The sequence below is a fragment of the Kwoniella europaea genome, chromosome 1 (genome assembly GCF_036810445.1).
Source record: "Kwoniella europaea PYCC6329 chromosome 1, complete sequence".
Lineage (NCBI taxonomy): Eukaryota > Fungi > Basidiomycota > Tremellomycetes > Tremellales > Cryptococcaceae > Kwoniella > Kwoniella europaea.
This window is the reverse complement of record NC_089487.1, coordinates 13,214,245-13,232,549: the sequence shown is the minus strand read 5'-3', so window position 1 is coordinate 13,232,549 and position 18,305 is coordinate 13,214,245. Positions and strand designations below refer to the sequence as shown.

Sequence of the window (18,305 nt, the reverse complement as noted above, 5' to 3'; positions counted from 1 at the left end):
GTGACATTGGTTTCCAACGGTAATTATATTATGTCAAATAAGTCTGCATGATGGTCTATTGGTATATTCCTCAAATCACCTAATTGTCCTTAATTAGATGACCAAGGTTGGAACTATATATCTATATGAGACCGTATGGAACTGATGAAAATGAGTGATATTACATGTGTCTATAGCCCGGAACGTGACAGAACGAAGAGGCTTCCAAAGTCAGAGAGAGGTAAGGGTCAGTACAGAAACTGTCTACCACCTGGAAGAATAACCTCCTCCTGAGCCACCACCACCGTATCCGTTGGCACCGGAGCCATAGGATCCACCGCCACCACCACCACCACCACCATATCGTCCACCTCTACCACCTCGACCACCACCACCTCGTCCTCTACCACCACCACCACCGCCGTACATAGCCATTTGTTCGAGCTCAGGAGAACTGAGAAAACGAGAACATTGTCAGCATGTATCAAAAATAGAGTTATGACTATTACTCACACTTCACTCTTGGACTCTCTCAAAATTTGAACAAGTTCACGAGCTTGCTTAGAGTTGTCAGCGGTGAAGTAAGTGTATGAGACACCCTTTCGACCAGCTCGACCGGTACGACCGATTCGGTGAATGTAGTCTTCACAGTTGTTAGGGAAGTCACTGTGAGGAGTTCGGAAGTCAGCAATGACACCGACAAATATGGAATTCGTGGATGGAGAACATAGCGAACTCACTAGTTGATGACATAACCGATGTCCTTGACATCTTTTGGTCAAGATGCAGTTCATCGATCGTCAACAAAAACATCCATTTGAACAGATGAAATTGGATAAGGAACAAGCAGAAAGAGGAAAAGAAGGCACAGACATGAGTATTATTTCATCGTAGCAAGAGGCAGTAGCTTCGCTTGACGACTTGACTTGAAAGTACACAATCTGATGGCGCCTGTCATTCACTGAATTTGAGCAAAGCTAGAGAACGCGTTGTGAGTAATGCTTTGAACGACCAAGCTAGCACAACCCCTGAGGAAGGTAAAGTGGTAGCTGTGCGGACGTTCAAGTCGATAGCAACTCGCGTTGGCGCCTTCGAGATCCTTGAAGGGGTGCTAGCGGATAAAGACGGTTAGTTCTCTAAAACAGAATTGCTGATCACTTCCGACATCGACAGATGACGATGTAGGCGTGATCAACGCATCAGAGAACAAAACGAATTGACGCATATCACCCCTATCGGATAGGATCACTTGAGCGCACGACTCTTGATAGCTTTGCGTACAGCGATTGCGGATAAGGCGCCGGTGCGTTGAAGTCAAGATCGTCTTGCGAAGGCGGAAGGGGAGGAACAGAAGTTAGGATCATAAACATACCGAGACCACGGGAGGCAACGTCAGTAGCAAGCATGATAGGACTTCGACCAGATTTGAATTCAGCAAGCACCCAATCTCGTTCGGCTTGTTGTCTATGAATGAATGAGGATTAGCGTTCCACTACCAACGGGGTTGACAATCAGACTTACTTGTCACCGTGAATGGCTAAAGCGGGCCAGCCATCCATTCGAAGGAATTTGGTAAGATCATCAGCGACTCGCTTAGTAGCAATGAAGATGATGACTTTGGCGTTCTCTTTGGAGATTTGCTCGAGGTGACCGAGGAGTTTCTGCCTCTTGTCGTAATCGGTACAGATCTCGACGTGTTGAGTAACGTTGTGGTTGGCAGTAAGTTCCATAGAACCGATGTTGACTTGAATGAAGTCGTGAAGGAAATCCATGGCAAGGCGTTGAACTTCCTTAGGCCATGTAGCGGAGAAAAGAAGAGTTTGTCGATCAGGTCGGATTTGACTGACGATCTTTCTGATTTGAGGTTCGAAACCCATATCAAGCATTCGATCGGCTTCATCCATAACGAGGTAGGTAACCCTCTTCAAGTTGGTTTTACCAGATTCGAGCATGTCGATCAATCGACCTGGAGTAGCTACACAAATTTCTACACCTCGTTGAAGATCTCGGATCTGAGGACCCTTGGGAGCACCACCGTAGATAGCGGTGTTTCTGATTCGAGAGGATTTACCGAACTTGGTGCATTCAGTTTGGATCTGCACAGCAAGTTCTCGAGTAGGAGCGAGGATGAGAACGATAGGACCGTCACCGGGAGCGAGAAGAGGTTGAGCGTTGATGTGAACCATAGCGGGAAGAGCGAATGAGATGGTTTTACCGGAACCGGTCTCAGCGACAGCGACAAGGTCTCGACCGGAAAGAGCCATAGGCCAAGCTTGGCATTGAATGGCTGATGGAGCAGTGAAACCCATAGCTCGGATTTCGGAAAGGATGTAGTCGGGGAAACCAGCTTCCTCGAAGGTGGTGATAGGTCGAGGAACGTTTTGACCTTGGATCTTCATGGTTTTCTCGGCTCGGAATTGAGTGATTTCAGCGTCGGTTCGAGCAGTAACTCGAGGATCTTGCACGTAGAAGCTGCACGCAAGGTTAGCTTGACCTTAGATTCACCTATGCAAAGGGAGAGGCTCACTTCTTCTCGAATTTGGTAAGGTTAGTGTGATTCCAATCGATGGTATGTAAACCGCCACCGAGGTTACCCATTCTATCACCGCCACCACCTATAAACAATAAAGAATGTCAGCGTATCCCGAAAACGACGATATCAAGTCATCGTCTGAACGTGCCTCCATAAGAGCCATAACCCGAACCACCAGAATAATTACCGTATGATCCGCCGCCGCCTGCGAAGAACGGGAAATGATCGGTTACCTTTGGATTTTACACCGTAGGATCTGATTTGGGGATGGATGAGATGCTTACCATAACCACCACCACCACCACCTCCGTAACCACCACCACCACCGCCGTATCCGCCACCACTACCACCACCGTATCCACCGCCGTATGATCCACCACCGTAGGACTACAAAGGGAGAAAGGAGTGTTAGTTGATTGATCAGATGACAATGAGCAAGCAGTGGCGAAATGCTAATAATACGTACCATGTTGTTGGTAATCAGAGAGTGAGTTGCTGTAGAGAGTGATAAAGAATGATTGATAGCCTGTGCGATGTGCTTGGCTGAATTTCAAATAAGATAGATGAAGGAAGAGAAAGAAGAAGAAGAAGAGATGAAGAAAGCACAGGTCCAAATAAAAGGAATGGAATGAATGGGTAGGTGGTGTAACCCTCGCGATCAGAAAAAATGAAAAATGAAAACACACACAGAAAAAACTTATCATGGCGGAGACCTCCGACGAGCTATCTCTTCACCATATCACCGTCCTCGTTGGAGCGGCGATTCAAGAAGTGGCAAAACGTGGCACCCGTCGTCAGGAACTCCGCTTTACACATGCTGCAGCAAAGTTAACGTTTTCGGCAAGGCTGCATGTTATGTTTGGGATAATTCACTGAACGTTATTCAGAGTTGATAAGGTGACAAGATAACGCAATCAACAGAATTGGAGACAAACGTCGATCTCTTGGGAGAGTATGGAATACAGTAATTCCTGTTTCCGGATATGATCGACAGGCTCCTCAATTCCTTTGTATTCTTCTATGTCTATGTCGTTCAATTGAGATATCTGGTCCACTTGAGAGTCGGTTGTTTACTACTCTTGCTGGAACCCAATCGGCAATGGCAAGGGACAAAAGTGATTGAAACCCTGAATCCATGACATACACACAAAGGAAAAATGGGAAATGGAAAAACATGACATTTGGTGAATTCTGTAGTGGCTGCGCAATGTCCCATTTGAATAAGACATGTTGCTCACCAAACTAACCTACTTCAACATTTATAACCTCTCATACTTGACATCTGCAAATCGTTCTTAGAACCAAAAGCGAAAGCAAGGCTAAAGAAAGGACGACTCGACCAAACATTTTGCTTGCGATATACCTGAACAAAAAAGTCAAAGCAAAATCACTGCGCAACTATATATCATCTGTCAGTCGCAGCACTTTACCCAACGATAAGCAACCACCTTATCATCAACTTGCATACCAATAATACTTCACCACACCGTTCATGGCTAGCCGTCAACCAAGAATAACAGTCTTCCCTCCCACCTCTTCTTCTTCTTCATCCTCACCAATCATGTCACTCTCCTCATTCCTTGACACCCTCCGTTCTCAGAGATATGCCCTCCTTCCAACCAACTCATCACCCTCTTCACCTGACCTGCTCAAGACGTCAAGTTCGACAAAGAAGAAGTTATTCCAAGCTACAGCGATAGGCCTGGTATTACTGGTCATAACCGGTTATACATTACGTCCGGGTGGTAAAAATGGAGTACAGAAACAGGTTGTAGATCCATATGATCAGTACACAGATCCTAACTTCCACCAACCGATATCTTTCCCTGATGTGGATGTTGGCTCAGAAGAGCCTCCGACCAGTAGCAGTGGGAACCCCTCTAGACCTAATCAGATAGATACAACTAATTGGGGTTTGACAGAGGAGATGGGGTGGAGGCCGTCCAATGTTGGATTAAAAGATTTAGGAGAGGTAGCAGAGGGCAGGTATAGGCTGGGATTCGAGGCTGGAGAGGATGGTACGAGAGAGTGAGTAAGAGTCCATTCTGAGATATCAATTTGGTAGATCTGTCTATCATCAAGCGAATATCCAATAGGTCCACTCGAATGACGAGCAAAAGGCTAATCTTTCCCTTTTTCCCTTCGTCATTATAGGTATTATCAGCGCCTGTACGATTTCGCTCTTTCACTTCCTATGCCTCTCCATTCCCCCCTCCTCTCTTCACTATTCTACCATTCTCCACCGCACTATGATGCTGTCGTACCCTCCTACCCGCTATCATCCGGTACAAGGCGACCCCCAACCTCGATGATCTCCTACAAGTACATCCATCAAACAGATAAAGAGTTCAACCCGGATAACGACCTGACGAAAATATGGACAGAGATGAACAAACCTGATGGTTGGGAACTGAACTTCTTAGATGATAATCAAGCGCATGAGTGGATGTTGAAACATTTCAGGAAATCTGATGTCAGTTGGGCATGGGATTATATGCATAGGGGTGTACTCAAAGCGGATTTCCTGAGGTATTTGTTACCTTTGATTATGGGTGGGGTTTATTCGGATGTTGATGTGAGTGTCGAGTTTCATTCTTTTTTAAGTGGTTGGTCTGGAGTGGAAGTGAAGGGTAAGGTAGTTGTAGATGGAGCTGAATGGCATAGTATGGATGAGATTATCATGACGGATAACGGTAATCGGAGCGGAGAGGTACCTGTCTTAATGGAAATTTGCGTCCGATCAGTGTGAATGTCGCTTTCAAGAGGAAGGCTCAAGACTAACTTACATCATTCAATCATTTTAGACCCAACCCATCCGCCCAATAGAACAATGGGGCCACAACTCCGTCGAATACCTCGACCTATCATCCACAGATGGTCAATCTTGGAAATCCAAATTATCCACGAATCCAGCTGTGATAGTAGGTGTAGATGTGGATGTACACGCATACGAAGGTTGGGAGAATGGATGGCCACGAGCTCTGGGAATCTGTCAATGGACATTATCTTCTTCTCCTTCCCATCCTATCTTTTTGGACGCAGTTAGGAGAGTAGTGAATGCCACGAGGGTAGTGGAAACTTGGGAGAATTGGAGATCAGCCGAGATTGAAAAATTATTAGGAGAAGGTAGGGAAGGGGACGCACAGGAATTGCAGAATCAGCATAGAGATATGGCGATGAACGTTATGGAGTGGACTGGACCCGGGTTGTTTACTGATAGTGTACTTTCGTAAGTGGTGATCATTTCTCTCACTTCTTCATCTTACATCGATTAGCCTCATTCTTAAACAGATCATCTTTGGTGGTTATATCTGATCATGTTTTACATTCAAATATAGGTTCCTCCTCGCTCGATATAACGTAACATGGCATCGACTCCGAGGACTCAACCATCCTCTGAGAATAGGCGACGTCCTGATATTGCCTATAACGGGTTTCAGTCCTGGTGGTCAACCTGATTTCGGAGCAGAGGGACCAGACAGTGTACAAGCTAATGTGTTGCATAACTGTGAGTGAGATTGTCTATTTCATTCTTCATAGTGATTGATCAAGGGAGGGAGAACTGATTATGTCATCTGGTCTGGTTGACGATTATAGTCAGAGGCAGTTGGAAAGGTGATGGAGCGAGGAAGAAATAAACTGAGAATTCATCTGTAATCAAATTGGCCGACAACCTCATCCCCACGATAGGATGAGGATACTACTGTCAAATATTATATAACATCCTGTCCTTAAAAAAAAGAGTCATCTTACGCAATTATCGACATTCGAACAGAAATGCATCCTCTACAGGATTCACCATAAAGGGGTGTATCACCTTCTCTCTCTATCGGCATCATACTATGATACATATATATATAAACATATGTAGTGCTTCCGAACGTAAAATCATCTTTTTCCATTGAACTGTGAACTGTTCCAATATTGAATGACGAGAATTGTTGTGATATTATTTTTCTTCGTTGAATACATCCTCGTATAATCATGCAATCTCAAGGTATAATTTCACTTATTCTCGCTTTACAAAAGCGTTTGCGAGCTGCGTTCGAATCTAGTGATAAAACACATAATACAGAATGTAATCACAGTCTGATTCAAAAAAGCAGTCGTGTCGTGAACGTTCAGCACATCTCATTGATTTTCTGCATTTCAGTACAGTGTGTATCTCTAGGTGTATATCACAAAGCACCAATCAACTAAATCGCATAAATAACCCAAATTGTAGATCGTATATTATGAGCTGGAGTCTGGGTCCAATCAGGATTACAACATTCCCACTCTTTACTTGGACACGCACGCACACACACACCCACACACACATGAACACCACTGGTCTGGTTTTCCCCCTTGACCTGAACATCTCTCGATCAACTGAACTTCCACCTATTACCGCAATTCTGCAAGTAAGTTTAACAAGATTTTCAATTAGTCAAGATATTCTCGTCTTTTTGATTGAGAATGACAGAAGATGGAATCAACTAAACTCACTGTACATCTGTGTAACCCAGTCGATAAAGGATCATCATACGCAAGACATCAGCTCAAAATGCTCAGGATCGGGAAGGACCAAACAAAAGAATGAGATAACATACGTTACGAAAGTCTAATACAGTCACAAGGGGGACAGCTTAATCAGCATTTTCAATCTCCATATTCGGGCCAAGTTCTCACTCACAGTCATAGGTTCATCCGCTGACCTAGTCTGCATCTGATAATAAGTACATTTCCTCTGTTGACATCTACCGCACTTGAACGCATCCGTTTCAGCTTGAGTTTCACCAACCGCCTTGGCTTTGAACAAATTATCAGAAGCGATTTTCTCCTTGAGTGCTCGGACGGATTCAGATGCCATTTCCTAGAACAATGCGTAAAAAAAAAAATCATTAGTATAAGCAAGACATCATGTTGGTTATACCTTATGTTGGTAATCTACGTTTTTAGAAGGGAAAGGAGATACTTACATCTTTTGACATATTGGCTACTTTCTCTGTACTGATGTATCCCAGAACAATCTCATTCCTCAATGCTGGATTACCTTTATCCTTCAGATTGAGGTATAGTGATCTAATCTCTGCAGACGCGAAGATAATAAATCAGATATCAGCTTTTTCGCAAAAATTGTAATCACAATCAGGTGCGAAAAGCTAAACTATCACTATATCACTCACTTCCTCTATAATCGTTTCCTGTCGAGTAATTCAACGCTTTATGCGCATACTTCTCTATTCCCACTGCTCGTTCCGTTAAGATCTTGTTTTCTGAATGGCCCAACAAGTGATAATTGATCAGCAATCAGACCTTTGTCTTATCTCTGAAGTTGCTGCCATAGTCTGACGCAGAAACGCCTGCCACTTACGAGCCGTACTATCCCCCGCTAACGCATCGTAGATCATCACCACGCACTTATCCCTCACCGGATCAGCAGCTCCATCTGAACTATCTGCCCGTAAACTTTTATCGACACCGTCCGATTTGGCCGTACGGGGAGTTGTCCTAGTACTGTCGATGGTAGATAGAGGCTGACGGGGCGAATCTGCCGAAGGGGATTTCTTGGAATTGGAATTGGTTTCGTTTTTGATGTCTGGTGTGGAAGGGTTGGGAGATGCTGCAGAGGGTGATGCGGCTGTTGAAGAGCCTATACACAAAGGAGTAAGCCGACATGTCATCGTTATCAGTATCAACAAGAGCTGTATGAAGGTATTGTCCATGGGGAGGAAAAGGACATTTGGCTCACCTTCCGCCTTTACACGCTTAGCAGCACCTTCTTCCTTCTTCGTGCTACTGGCATCACCATCATCCCTCTTCCTCTTCTTCTTATTCTCCTCTATCACATCTCTCCATGATTTGACTATTTCTTTGGCTAAACTCGAGATGGATGAAGTGGAAGATGATCGGAGTTTACCTATTGCTACACCTGCTTTTGATGACTAAGTGTACCCATAGTCAGTCATCACCTCTTATAGAAGTAGCATGAAAAGACTGTGGGAAGAGGAGGAAGGGAAACCCCAAGGGAAATATACTGACTCGTAAGAGATCTTCTGAAGGTTCTACCTCTGCTTTGAGCTTTTTCAATATCCTAACAACTTCCTATAAGATAACAAGATAGATACTGTATCAGCACCAGTGGCCTCACAGCTCGACGTATCCCGGATGGTTCTACACAGCTGTTTTGCAACTCACATCGGTCTTTCCATCTGCATTAGCAGTGTTCAGCTCTTTGACGAGTCGTGTTAGAGTGTTCGTATCCATCTCTTGTTGCCTTCTCGATATATCGACTCCTGTGTCCCCAATAGCAGCTGATGTACGCTGAGTGCAGTTATATGCTAGTCGGTCAGAATATCTTGAATAGTCAGAGTAATGTTGTAGATTCAAGAATCAGGTCAGGATGTAAATAGAGGAGGGATTCATGCAACGGAAATATCCCACTTCAAGATCGACTTACGTAATGACACCAGAATGTTGGTAAAAGTCGAAATCAAGGAATCAAGATGCTTTTCCTTATAGACGCAGTCAAGACAAGACCCTTCTCTCTTCGCTATCTTACTTTGTATATCTTATCATTGGGATCAATCTGAGAACTGCTCAAGGTTCCACCAATAGAAACAGGAAAAATTATTCCAAATCGAATCCAGCACAAGCGAAACTCACAATGTTTTTACCATCCCTTCGAGCATCATCTTCCAAACTCCCTTCCGCGATCTTGAGCAGTCGGATGATATCGTCGACTACCAGAGTAATGGACAAAGCACCCCTCAGAGCATCAGGTGAGTCAGAGTGTTTTCTTCCAGTGAAGACACGGTACTGTAGTCGTTATAGCATTTGCTGATAGATCTGAACTGTCGCGAATGGTGTAGCCGAAACTCCTACACCTCAGGATCTATTATCAAAAATAGGTAGGAACGCAGACACCAAACTTGAGGCGTTCTCTGAATCGTGGGAGAAGTTAAATGAATTGTGGATGAGGACTGTGAAATTGTATGATGTTGGATTATCGGTAAAGGAGAGAAGGTGAGTTCTAGCTTGTCATGGTCATCTCTAGATAATCATGGATGTTCTTTCTATCTGATAAAGAGTGAAGTAAGCTGATTTGGATATCTCGAATATAGGTATCTCGTATGTCACATATCCAGTTGATAGGATAGAAACAAGGAAGGCTATGCTAATGATTTGTGCCTTAGCTATGGGCTTTTTCGAGGTATTCTCAAGGATCTGCTCCATCGACATTCATCAGACCTCCCAGACCGCCAAAGAAGTTCAGAGGGTAAGTCATTAAGTTACGTGTTATGATTGTGATTTCCCATATATCCACAGCGCTAATGATCATGTTGCTCTCTCTGTCTCTCCTTTACCTTCTGATGCTGACCCGATATTTCCCTTTCGTGACATATTCACGACGGGACGATAATTAGATGGGGTCCAAAGATACAACATGGTGTTAGAGTAAGGGATTAAATCACTTTTGGTATGATGGGATAAAGGGATTATACATATATGCATTTGATGTCTTTACTGGTAGTACAACAACGGTCTTTTCTCCCCATCAGATTCTGATATCCAGGTACGCTTGACATACGGTACAATTCGCCTATCATCGTTTCCTTCTCCCTATTGTCGTCCATCTGTTTCATGAAAACACTACAGACTGCACCTAGACATCAGCTCTCAATCTCTTTACCTCCTCTCAATCCAAGTCAATTCACTAAACTCACCTGAGGCTACAACCTACTTCCTCTCACCTTCCGCTACGCCCAACTCCCTCGTCACCCTCTCCCAATCACCTTCATCCTCCCTGTCCCTCTGCTGTCTCAGCTCCTTACTCTGAGTCCATTTCCACGCAACGAGTTCACGAAGTGTATGACCAGGTAGAGGTGCCGAGCGGGGGTTGGTCTCGTTCAAGTGGAATGCCAGTAGACCTGTGAATACACCTAAGATTGGGTCGAGCGTGCGCGAGAGAAGGTATGTTTTGGCCATTGCGAGTGTGATATGTTGTCAATCGAGGGCTGTGTATTATTATCGTTCTGCTATGGGCTGTCCTGCAGTATAATCTGGACCGGTCCTTGATGCTAGTAACTGATCTGTACGTTCGTATGTATCTGAATGAGATGGAGTGTGGCCAGAGATGGTAACAGCGGTTGTCTACTGCTGAGTGCGTAAAGCAGACCATGAGATCGAGATTGAATACCGTGGGAAAGTATCGTATCATCCCTCAGTAGAAAGCAAAAGGTTGAAGATTTCAAAATCATCAATTCTTTCTGTGGTTCCTAACTATATATCTGACAATACCGTACAGCCAGCATAAGATATCAAGTACGAAGAGAGGTCCAACAGCATGACTAGCCAACTATCCAAAAAACCCTTGAGACCAAAACAGAAAATGGCCAAACCATCATCGAAAACTCCTCCTTCCTTGATTAAAATGGACAGCAAAGGCAAAGGCAAGGCTAAAGCTTTACCTCCCTCCAAACGACCTCGAGCATCAACCCCTTCCAGCTCCAACTCCAGCTCTTACTCTGATTCCGAGGAGGATGAAGGAGATGTTCACGGTAACGACAAATCAGCAATGTTAGCTCTCCTCGAAGCTCAATCCCGAGCAATGCTTGGACTTGCACCGTTACCGACTCAAGGGGAGAGTAGTAACACCTTCAAAGGGAAGAAGAGGGCTTTGGAAGAAGATTTTGATTATGATTCTGAATCCGGATCTGGCTTGGATGATGATGAAGGAGAAGAAGGAGAAGAATATATATCGGATGATGGATGGGGTGCGGAAGATGGTTTCGTCACGGATAGTGAGGATGAATTTGGAATTGATCAAGATGGTGAGTTGAAAGTCTACCAACATTTCGAGAACATACATCAACTCGTACTCATTCGTAATTGCATGATAGTTCTGGAAGAGGAGGCATCAAAAGTGCCAGAAGTGATATTTGATGGTGGTGTAGGTAGTAAGAGGGACATGGGAATGTCAAAAGCGGAAAGAAAAGCATTCATGGTGAGTGCACCCTTTGTCCAGTACATGTATATACGGTCGTGTACTACATTAAATCCTTGTTTCGCTTTGATATCTCCATTTATATCGTTACGCAACATATCCATTAACAGCTTTGTATACTAATCTTTCTTGCTTCATGGGATGTAGAACGGTAACTCAGCTAAGATGATGGGACTCGAACCTGAGGATGACGGGTATAACACTCTCAGAAAGAATAAGAGAGCTAGAGCAGGCTCGGAAGACGATGATTTGGATGAACAGTGGGTCAACAGTCTCATCTCAACATACCATTCATCATATCTATCCAATTCTCCAACACATCATACACAAATATACCAATCAGACATTCTCTGACCTTTATTTACCTTGTGTCTCGTATCTCCGTCTAGGTCAAATCTCAAACTTGATCAAACACTACATAAAATGTTACTTACCACTCTCCTCCCCACCGACACACTGGACAAAGCCAATCGACCAAGTGAAAAAAGGAATCATTTACAAGGTCGACTAAGGGAACTTGCATCCTTCAACTTACCAGGTGAAGGTATATCCTCTCTCCGATCAGCAGAACTATCCAAACATCCTGCTCATATACGAACGGCGATAATGCAAAAAGCGCAAAAGCGTGAAAAGGCCCAGAGGGAAGAACAGAGAGCAGCAGGGAATATAGATAAACGATTTGGCGGATTGTCAGATGGTGGTGGAAAGAGCAGAGGAGGAAGGGAGGTGAAGAGAGCAGATATAGGTAAAGAAGTAGGTAAGAAGAAGGGTATGCAGGGTAGGACTAAAGATGATTCGGAGAGAGCGAGGGGATTGAGTTTGGGTGTGGGTAAATTCTCGAATGGGATGTTGAAATTGAGTAGGAGTGAGATACAGAGCGTGAATGGTGCAGGGCGGGGTGATGGAGGGAGGAGAGGTGGAAGAGGTGGGAAAAGAGGTGGGAAGAGGAGATAGGTCTCGATTCTTGTATGGTTTTATCGTATCGATAGGTCAAGATTTACAATCATTCTTGATTGTATAATTTAGGTGTATACACAAGGATGATTCGAGGTGAATAGCGAGTCAGAACATTCAATGGAATCAGATTCATCCTGAACGAAGAGTATATCATAGTATATAATACGATGTCCATTGCTTTACGATTAAAACACACAACAAGACCAATACCCAATGGAAACCCAAAAACCGTCGATAACAAAAGTAATACCACAACGCTGTGTACCAGACATGAAAACAACTTGGAATCAATCTCCATTTGAATGATACCTAATCCCTCTCAACCCTCATATTCGACATCGGAGATATTGCCATGAAACCGATTACTCCTCCTCGCTGCTCACTTTGGCCCTCATCTCCATGAAGAACCCACCCAGCTGATCTCTCGGTAAGACGAATTCGTTGGCAAAGTAATCCAACTGTTTGATGAATTCTTCAGATTCATGTTGGAGTAATTCAGGCTGATAATGGACTGATTTGTTGTATTTCGGTTGAGATGGGTTGGATTTGTCGAGTTCGAGGTAACATCGGAGTTTAAAATTTAGACCTGTCAAATTTTAGGTTAGGTTGGGTCGTGTTAGTGAAGATGAAAGAAGAGATTATTGCTATCAATGGGAAAAAAGATAAAGAAGGGATTATAAAATTGATCGTTCGGCTCGTACAAGGTCGGTTCTAAGACTTATTTGAAAAAAGTCAAAAGTTACATTCACTTACTCTTTCCATCCACACACACCAAACAATTGAATATTTCCTCCTTCCCTATCCTAGCAGGTCTGATCTTAACATTGGTAATATTCAACAGCGTCAGATCTTCGTATAAAGCCAAACTGGCTGCGTCCTTGGCAGCTTCCTCTGCTGAAGTATTGACGGCAGCGCTAGACGAAGGGTATTTGTTGGTAGATGAATTTAGTTGCTGTTTCTCGATTAGGGATTTCGAATAGGTCACTTCGGCTTGAATCTGCTTTTGAAGTTCTAGTACTATTGTTTACAGAGTGTATAATCAGTATTGTTCTTATCCGTAGAATTAGGTTATTTCAGGGTATATAGGTTGATAACATAGTGATTCATCTATTGCCAGAGGTCGAACAATGGGAAAAGGAACGATGACACGTACTCTCGGTATCTTTGGCTTTATTATCATTCTTCAGCTTTATCAATTCATCTTTCAAAGCGTTCACATCCTTCACATCCGATTTTCCAGAACCAGGATCGAAAGGTCCACCCGCAATTGGCAATTCCTTATCTGGATTAGTAAATGGTGACGATAATAAAGCTTTTTCGAGTGCTTTCACTTTAGCCTGTAATTTCTCGGTCAAGGCAGTTTGGGTAGCTATGATATCATTTTGAGCTAAATAAATCAATGGAACATCAGTTGCCAGTACCCTACATGGGGATGTGAAACAGAGACTTTGCTGACCTTTCGCCTGTAGATCCGCCTTCTGCTTATACTTCTCAAACAGCCCTTCACCCTCTGTACGTGATTTGGTCAATTCTTCAAATTGGGACGAATAGGTATCTCGTTGTGTACGATATCGATCTCTTTCTGCTGTTACCTACACACTCAGAGTCTCGACATCAGCTATTTCAAATCCTTTACCGCAAGGGGAAAAAGAGAAGAACCTAGCTGCGATGACTCACTGTGGCCAACTTCCTCCTCAGCTCTTTGATATCGTCTTCGTCCCCGTTCGTAGATTGTAATGGCTTTGATGTCTGAGATTTAGCTAATGGTTTCGCTTTCCTCGGAACGTCATCTCCTTCCGATACACCTATATCACTTCTACGTCAGCTGTCACTCAAAAATGAATCCATGCAATTGATCTCACCTTCCATTCCGTCCCCGTCTTCCTCCATGTCGGTCTTCTTCGTTGATCGAGAAGGAGGTGCATTCTCCTTGCCTACCTGTATGACGAATATGGACGAGATCAGCTAAAATGTCTTTCGCTATACGCTGCCTATGGAAAGGGGCGCTGACCTTCTTTGTACTCTTCGCTGTGCTTGTGCTTGTAGATGACATGTCGCAATGGAGCTACAAAGCAAGATAAAAGTAAAAGCAATCGCGAGACATGGTAAAATGTTTGTTTACAAAACACGTCCTTCAACATATCCGGTGCGGAATGGAGATTGAGCATATCTCCGTCGGCAGAGCTATGAATCTGGGTATGACGTTACTCTGGAACAGATGCCTTGCGCGTAGGATATATATGCTTACGTGTAGATGGATGCTTATAGTAAAGTACAGTGTACATACTCTTGTTGATCTTCTGATTTCTTTGTTGGACATGTGCCTTCGTCTTTGTGAATAGTGACTGTCTCGGCTATATCATATACATACAGACATAGAATTTAGACCCAAGAGCATAGAAAATCAAAAGGTATATCTTGCCACTCGCAACGAACAACGTCGACGCAACCCAAAGGGACCGCGACCGAAGCATCCTCTGTGGTATAGCTTCTACGAAAGTGTTTTTCGGTCACCGATCTCGTCATCACCTCCTTCCTTAGTTGAAATCTCAGTATATACAGTAGTAGTCTTGGCTGTACCACTAGAGGGCGCCGCAGATCATTGATACAGTACCACTAGCAGATCATCGCATTCCAAACCTAGTATCGCGAAAGCATCCTTTAGGTTCTACTCGTACCGTCATATCCAGGCTACGGACACGGATACGCAGTTCGTCATGGTATCCACACGGTATGTCACATCACCTCCTAGCTATATAACCTTCTTCTATTTCTTATAATTTGTCATTATTGACCATATATACATGTATATCGCAGCTCTTCATCTCGTGGACCAGAGACTCCACCCATCTCATCCTCCACTCCACCCATACCAGAAGATACACCTATAGAAATGACCACGACACTCTCCAAGACCAAAGATAATGTCATCAATACTCCCGGTGGAGTCATACACGTACGACCCTATAGATCAAGCTCGAATGCTCAACTGAAAGCTGTTCTGAGCTTTACGCCTAGAGTGTCTAGTTTAGATAGGACCAACGAAAGGTCACAGTCGGATGAATTCAGAGGGTTCTTCGTCCTGTTTTGGATTGGTAAGTATATCTATTCCTACTCAAGTCGTTGTTCCCAGACCCTTATTCTTTTGCTTTCGTTAATTTCGTGCACTGACCACTGTCACTCTTCACTGCTTAGGCCTTGCTCTCCTCTTCCTCCGGACTTCCATGCAATCATGGGAAGAGAACCGTACGCCCCTCTCATGGAATTTCGGACGACTGATCACCGGCGATGCTCTAGTCCTAGCAATCTCAGATATCATCATGGTTTTAACGATGTTCGTCTGCGTCCCATTCGTAAAAGGATTACAAAATAGATGGTACAAATATTACTGGACCGGTGTGATCATTCAACATACCTTCCAGACTATCTATCTTGGAACAGCAGTATGGTGGGGCTGGCACAGACAATGGTATTGGGTACAGTCGGGTTTCTTAGTATTACGTGAGTGTATCTCAACAATTGTCCCAGTATCCTACAAAACATAGCTGACCCAGACGTATCGCGCAGATTCAATGTCATCAATGATGAAGGTGAGCTGCGCTGCCGATCCCAGAGAGACTGAAAATCTAGCTAACTGAGATCGTCACAGATGCACTCCTACATGTCACATAACGGTATGCTCGCCACTGTCTACTTCCAATTGCAAGAAGAGAAGAAACAACTGGAAGAAGCTGTCAAAAACGCTCCAGGAGGTAGAGAACAACTTCTCTCGGAAGCTGCTGAGCGTAAAGCTCATTTGGAGGCTTTGGAAGGTCCAACCCCAGTTGGTACGCCTGCTCCTGGTACACCAGCTTTATCAAGTAGATCAAGTTTCAGTGCTTCAGCACCATCAAGCGGTACGACAGGGTATGAAGATCCCTCTGCAGCGCTAAGAAGACACGTTGGTGGATTCACAGACGCAAGTAAAGAAGGTACTCCAGAAGGGTCTGGAGGATTGGGACCATCAGCAGAAATAAGACAACGTAAAATCTCAAAACCGAAAAAGAAGAATCAAGCTACCGATGCCTTACCACCCCCTCGACCGAATTTACCATTAGGTACTTCACTTGAACCGTCACATTCTACATTACCTCATGAACCTTCCCCGCCCAGTCCACTGGCTTGGTCATCCAACGAACAAGTCGCACTATTAGCGAGAAATATAGATGCGATGCAAGAGGAACTGGTGTCGAACGGTGCAAAGGGGTTGAAATGGCCTCAGAATGTGACATATAGACATTTCTTGGATTTCATGTTTTTCCCTACGTTGGTTTATCAGTTGGAATACCCGAGAACGAAAACGTGAGTGTTTGGTCATAAAGTAGACCTAATCTTACTGTTTGACTTATATGTTAACCTTGCTAATGATGTATGATCGTTATAGGATGAGACCCCTTGTTGTACTTGAGAAAGTAGTCGCTACTCTCGGAACGTTTTCTCTGATATATACTATCACCGAACATTACATTTTACCTGTTATACCCAAACCTGGAGATCCTTTGATCAGATCATTCATTAATCTGGCGTTGCCGATGATGGTAAACTATCTATTGTGAGTTAACTGGCAAAATCATGTCGCCGTGGATGAAGAAGTGTCGTAGCTGATGTTTGGATATTCATCTCATAGGATCTTCTAGTAAGCTGTTTGACTGAGAGTAAATTCTACCTATTCACGGACGAGCTGACGTTATGGATAATAGTATCATATTCGAATGTGTCTGCACGGGCTTTGCAGAATTGTCTTAGTAAGCTACTCAACCTGGACTCGCACCAGAGACAAGCTGGGGACCGCTAGCTGACAGAGCTGCATATTCTTAGCTTCGCCGATAGGGAGTTCTATCAGGATTGGTGGAACTCGACGTCGTGGGATCAATTCAGTAGGAAATGGAACAAGCCTGTTCACGTGAGTGATGATGTCTTCCTGTGCTTGGAGATAGTGTTTGCGATTGAACGTTATGTATGCGTCATATGTTGATTTGATGCTGATCATTTCATGATATACGACCAGACATTCCTCTTAAGACACGTCTACGCCTCGACTATGACTGGACTCCAACTTTCCCGGACCAGCGCCGCATTCGTCACTTTCTTACTTTCTGCCTTATGTCATGAATTGGTTATGGCGGTGGTCACGAAGAAAATCAGACCTTATTTATTCTTGATGCAGGTGAGTCTCGGTATGACATGAAAGACAAATTGCATACTTTACTGATGGATGTCTCTCCTGACATTGTTATGAAGATGGCCCAATTACCTATGATCGCACTTGGTAGATTACCAATAGTGAAGCGGAACAAAACTGTTGGGAATATAGTATTTTGGGCAGGGTTGATGAGTGGTTTCCCATTGTTGTGAGTTCGAATTTTGGAACATTGGAATCTAGAGGCCCAAGTTGTTCTATTGATTCCGCTGATCTTTTCATGATTATGATCATAGAGCGATTTGTTATTTGATCTATTAGTATGAGGAATTTAGTGGATTACTTAGTCGAGACACACGACACATGGACCGAAGAGGAACGGAACAGAGTGAGAATGGAAGAATAGATAGATTGATTGTCTTGATAAAATCATAAAATATCCATTAAATTAACGAAAGAAATGGAATATGATACATAAACGAAATGCACGACTCTTTTAAGTTTTCCGATGATGTTCTGGACAGCAGTATCAGTATGATTCTTAGGTACATGGAAATGGTTCAACTCGATTCAGATCAAGTGCAAAGGCATAAGATTGACATACCCTCCACGCACATCCACTCACATGTTCTCTCAGTCGGGGATGAGAATGGAGATAGTATCGGATG

General features: G+C 43.8%; 8 protein-coding genes across 8 annotated transcripts; 4 read left to right on the top strand and 4 right to left on the bottom strand.

The window, feature by feature from the left end:
* Positions 1 to 243: 243 nt before the first annotated feature.
* V865_005040 (ATP-dependent RNA helicase DBP2-A) lies at positions 244 to 2,981 on the bottom strand (the record flags this gene model as incomplete). The annotated part of the gene is made up of 9 exons (XM_066228813.1): positions 244 to 433; positions 493 to 645; positions 720 to 750; positions 1,352 to 1,443; positions 1,501 to 2,451; positions 2,507 to 2,594; positions 2,700 to 2,717; positions 2,797 to 2,899; positions 2,979 to 2,981. The coding sequence occupies 9 exons, from the start codon at positions 2,979 to 2,981 to the stop codon at positions 244 to 246; spliced, it is 1,629 nt and encodes a 542-aa protein (XP_066084910.1).
* Positions 2,982 to 4,073: 1,092 nt separating this feature from the next.
* On the top strand, positions 4,074 to 6,150 carry V865_005039 (uncharacterized protein; the record flags this gene model as incomplete). Its single annotated transcript, XM_066228812.1, has 5 exons — positions 4,074 to 4,540; positions 4,667 to 5,087; positions 5,317 to 5,741; positions 5,851 to 6,020; positions 6,110 to 6,150. The coding sequence occupies 5 exons, from the start codon at positions 4,074 to 4,076 to the stop codon at positions 6,148 to 6,150; spliced, it is 1,524 nt and encodes a 507-aa protein (XP_066084909.1).
* Positions 6,151 to 7,124: 974 nt separating this feature from the next.
* V865_005038 (transcription elongation factor S-II) lies at positions 7,125 to 8,761 on the bottom strand (the record flags this gene model as incomplete). The annotated part of the gene is made up of 7 exons (XM_066228811.1): positions 7,125 to 7,367; positions 7,474 to 7,583; positions 7,681 to 7,770; positions 7,869 to 8,147; positions 8,247 to 8,439; positions 8,537 to 8,599; positions 8,693 to 8,761. 7 exons carry the CDS (start codon positions 8,759 to 8,761, stop codon positions 7,125 to 7,127), a joined length of 1,047 nt encoding a protein of 348 aa, XP_066084908.1.
* Positions 8,762 to 9,161: 400 nt separating this feature from the next.
* On the top strand, positions 9,162 to 9,964 carry V865_005037 (uncharacterized protein; the record flags this gene model as incomplete). The annotated part of the gene is made up of 5 exons (XM_066228810.1): positions 9,162 to 9,276; positions 9,367 to 9,520; positions 9,619 to 9,625; positions 9,691 to 9,773; positions 9,922 to 9,964. The coding sequence occupies 5 exons, from the start codon at positions 9,162 to 9,164 to the stop codon at positions 9,962 to 9,964; spliced, it is 402 nt and encodes a 133-aa protein (XP_066084907.1).
* A 270-nt stretch (positions 9,965 to 10,234) lies between these two features.
* On the bottom strand, positions 10,235 to 10,483 carry V865_005036 (uncharacterized protein; the record flags this gene model as incomplete). The annotated part of the gene is made up of 1 exon (XM_066228809.1): positions 10,235 to 10,483. One exon carries the CDS (start codon positions 10,481 to 10,483, stop codon positions 10,235 to 10,237), a length of 249 nt encoding a protein of 82 aa, XP_066084906.1.
* A 403-nt stretch (positions 10,484 to 10,886) lies between these two features.
* Positions 10,887 to 12,455, top strand: V865_005035 (uncharacterized protein; the record flags this gene model as incomplete). The annotated part of the gene is made up of 4 exons (XM_066228808.1): positions 10,887 to 11,328; positions 11,398 to 11,501; positions 11,649 to 11,761; positions 11,891 to 12,455. 4 exons carry the CDS (start codon positions 10,887 to 10,889, stop codon positions 12,453 to 12,455), a joined length of 1,224 nt encoding a protein of 407 aa, XP_066084905.1.
* Positions 12,456 to 12,820: 365 nt separating this feature from the next.
* V865_005034 (uncharacterized protein) lies at positions 12,821 to 14,511 on the bottom strand (the record flags this gene model as incomplete). Its single annotated transcript, XM_066228807.1, has 7 exons — positions 12,821 to 13,044; positions 13,212 to 13,475; positions 13,612 to 13,845; positions 13,915 to 14,050; positions 14,136 to 14,263; positions 14,321 to 14,396; positions 14,470 to 14,511. 7 exons carry the CDS (start codon positions 14,509 to 14,511, stop codon positions 12,821 to 12,823), a joined length of 1,104 nt encoding a protein of 367 aa, XP_066084904.1.
* An 840-nt stretch (positions 14,512 to 15,351) lies between these two features.
* On the top strand, positions 15,352 to 17,958 carry V865_005033 (uncharacterized protein; the record flags this gene model as incomplete). Its single annotated transcript, XM_066228806.1, has 10 exons — positions 15,352 to 15,553; positions 15,654 to 15,959; positions 16,026 to 16,048; positions 16,108 to 16,799; positions 16,882 to 17,049; positions 17,198 to 17,242; positions 17,316 to 17,400; positions 17,506 to 17,664; positions 17,739 to 17,848; positions 17,934 to 17,958. The coding sequence occupies 10 exons, from the start codon at positions 15,352 to 15,354 to the stop codon at positions 17,956 to 17,958; spliced, it is 1,815 nt and encodes a 604-aa protein (XP_066084903.1).
* Between the last annotated feature and the right edge of the window lie 347 nt (positions 17,959 to 18,305).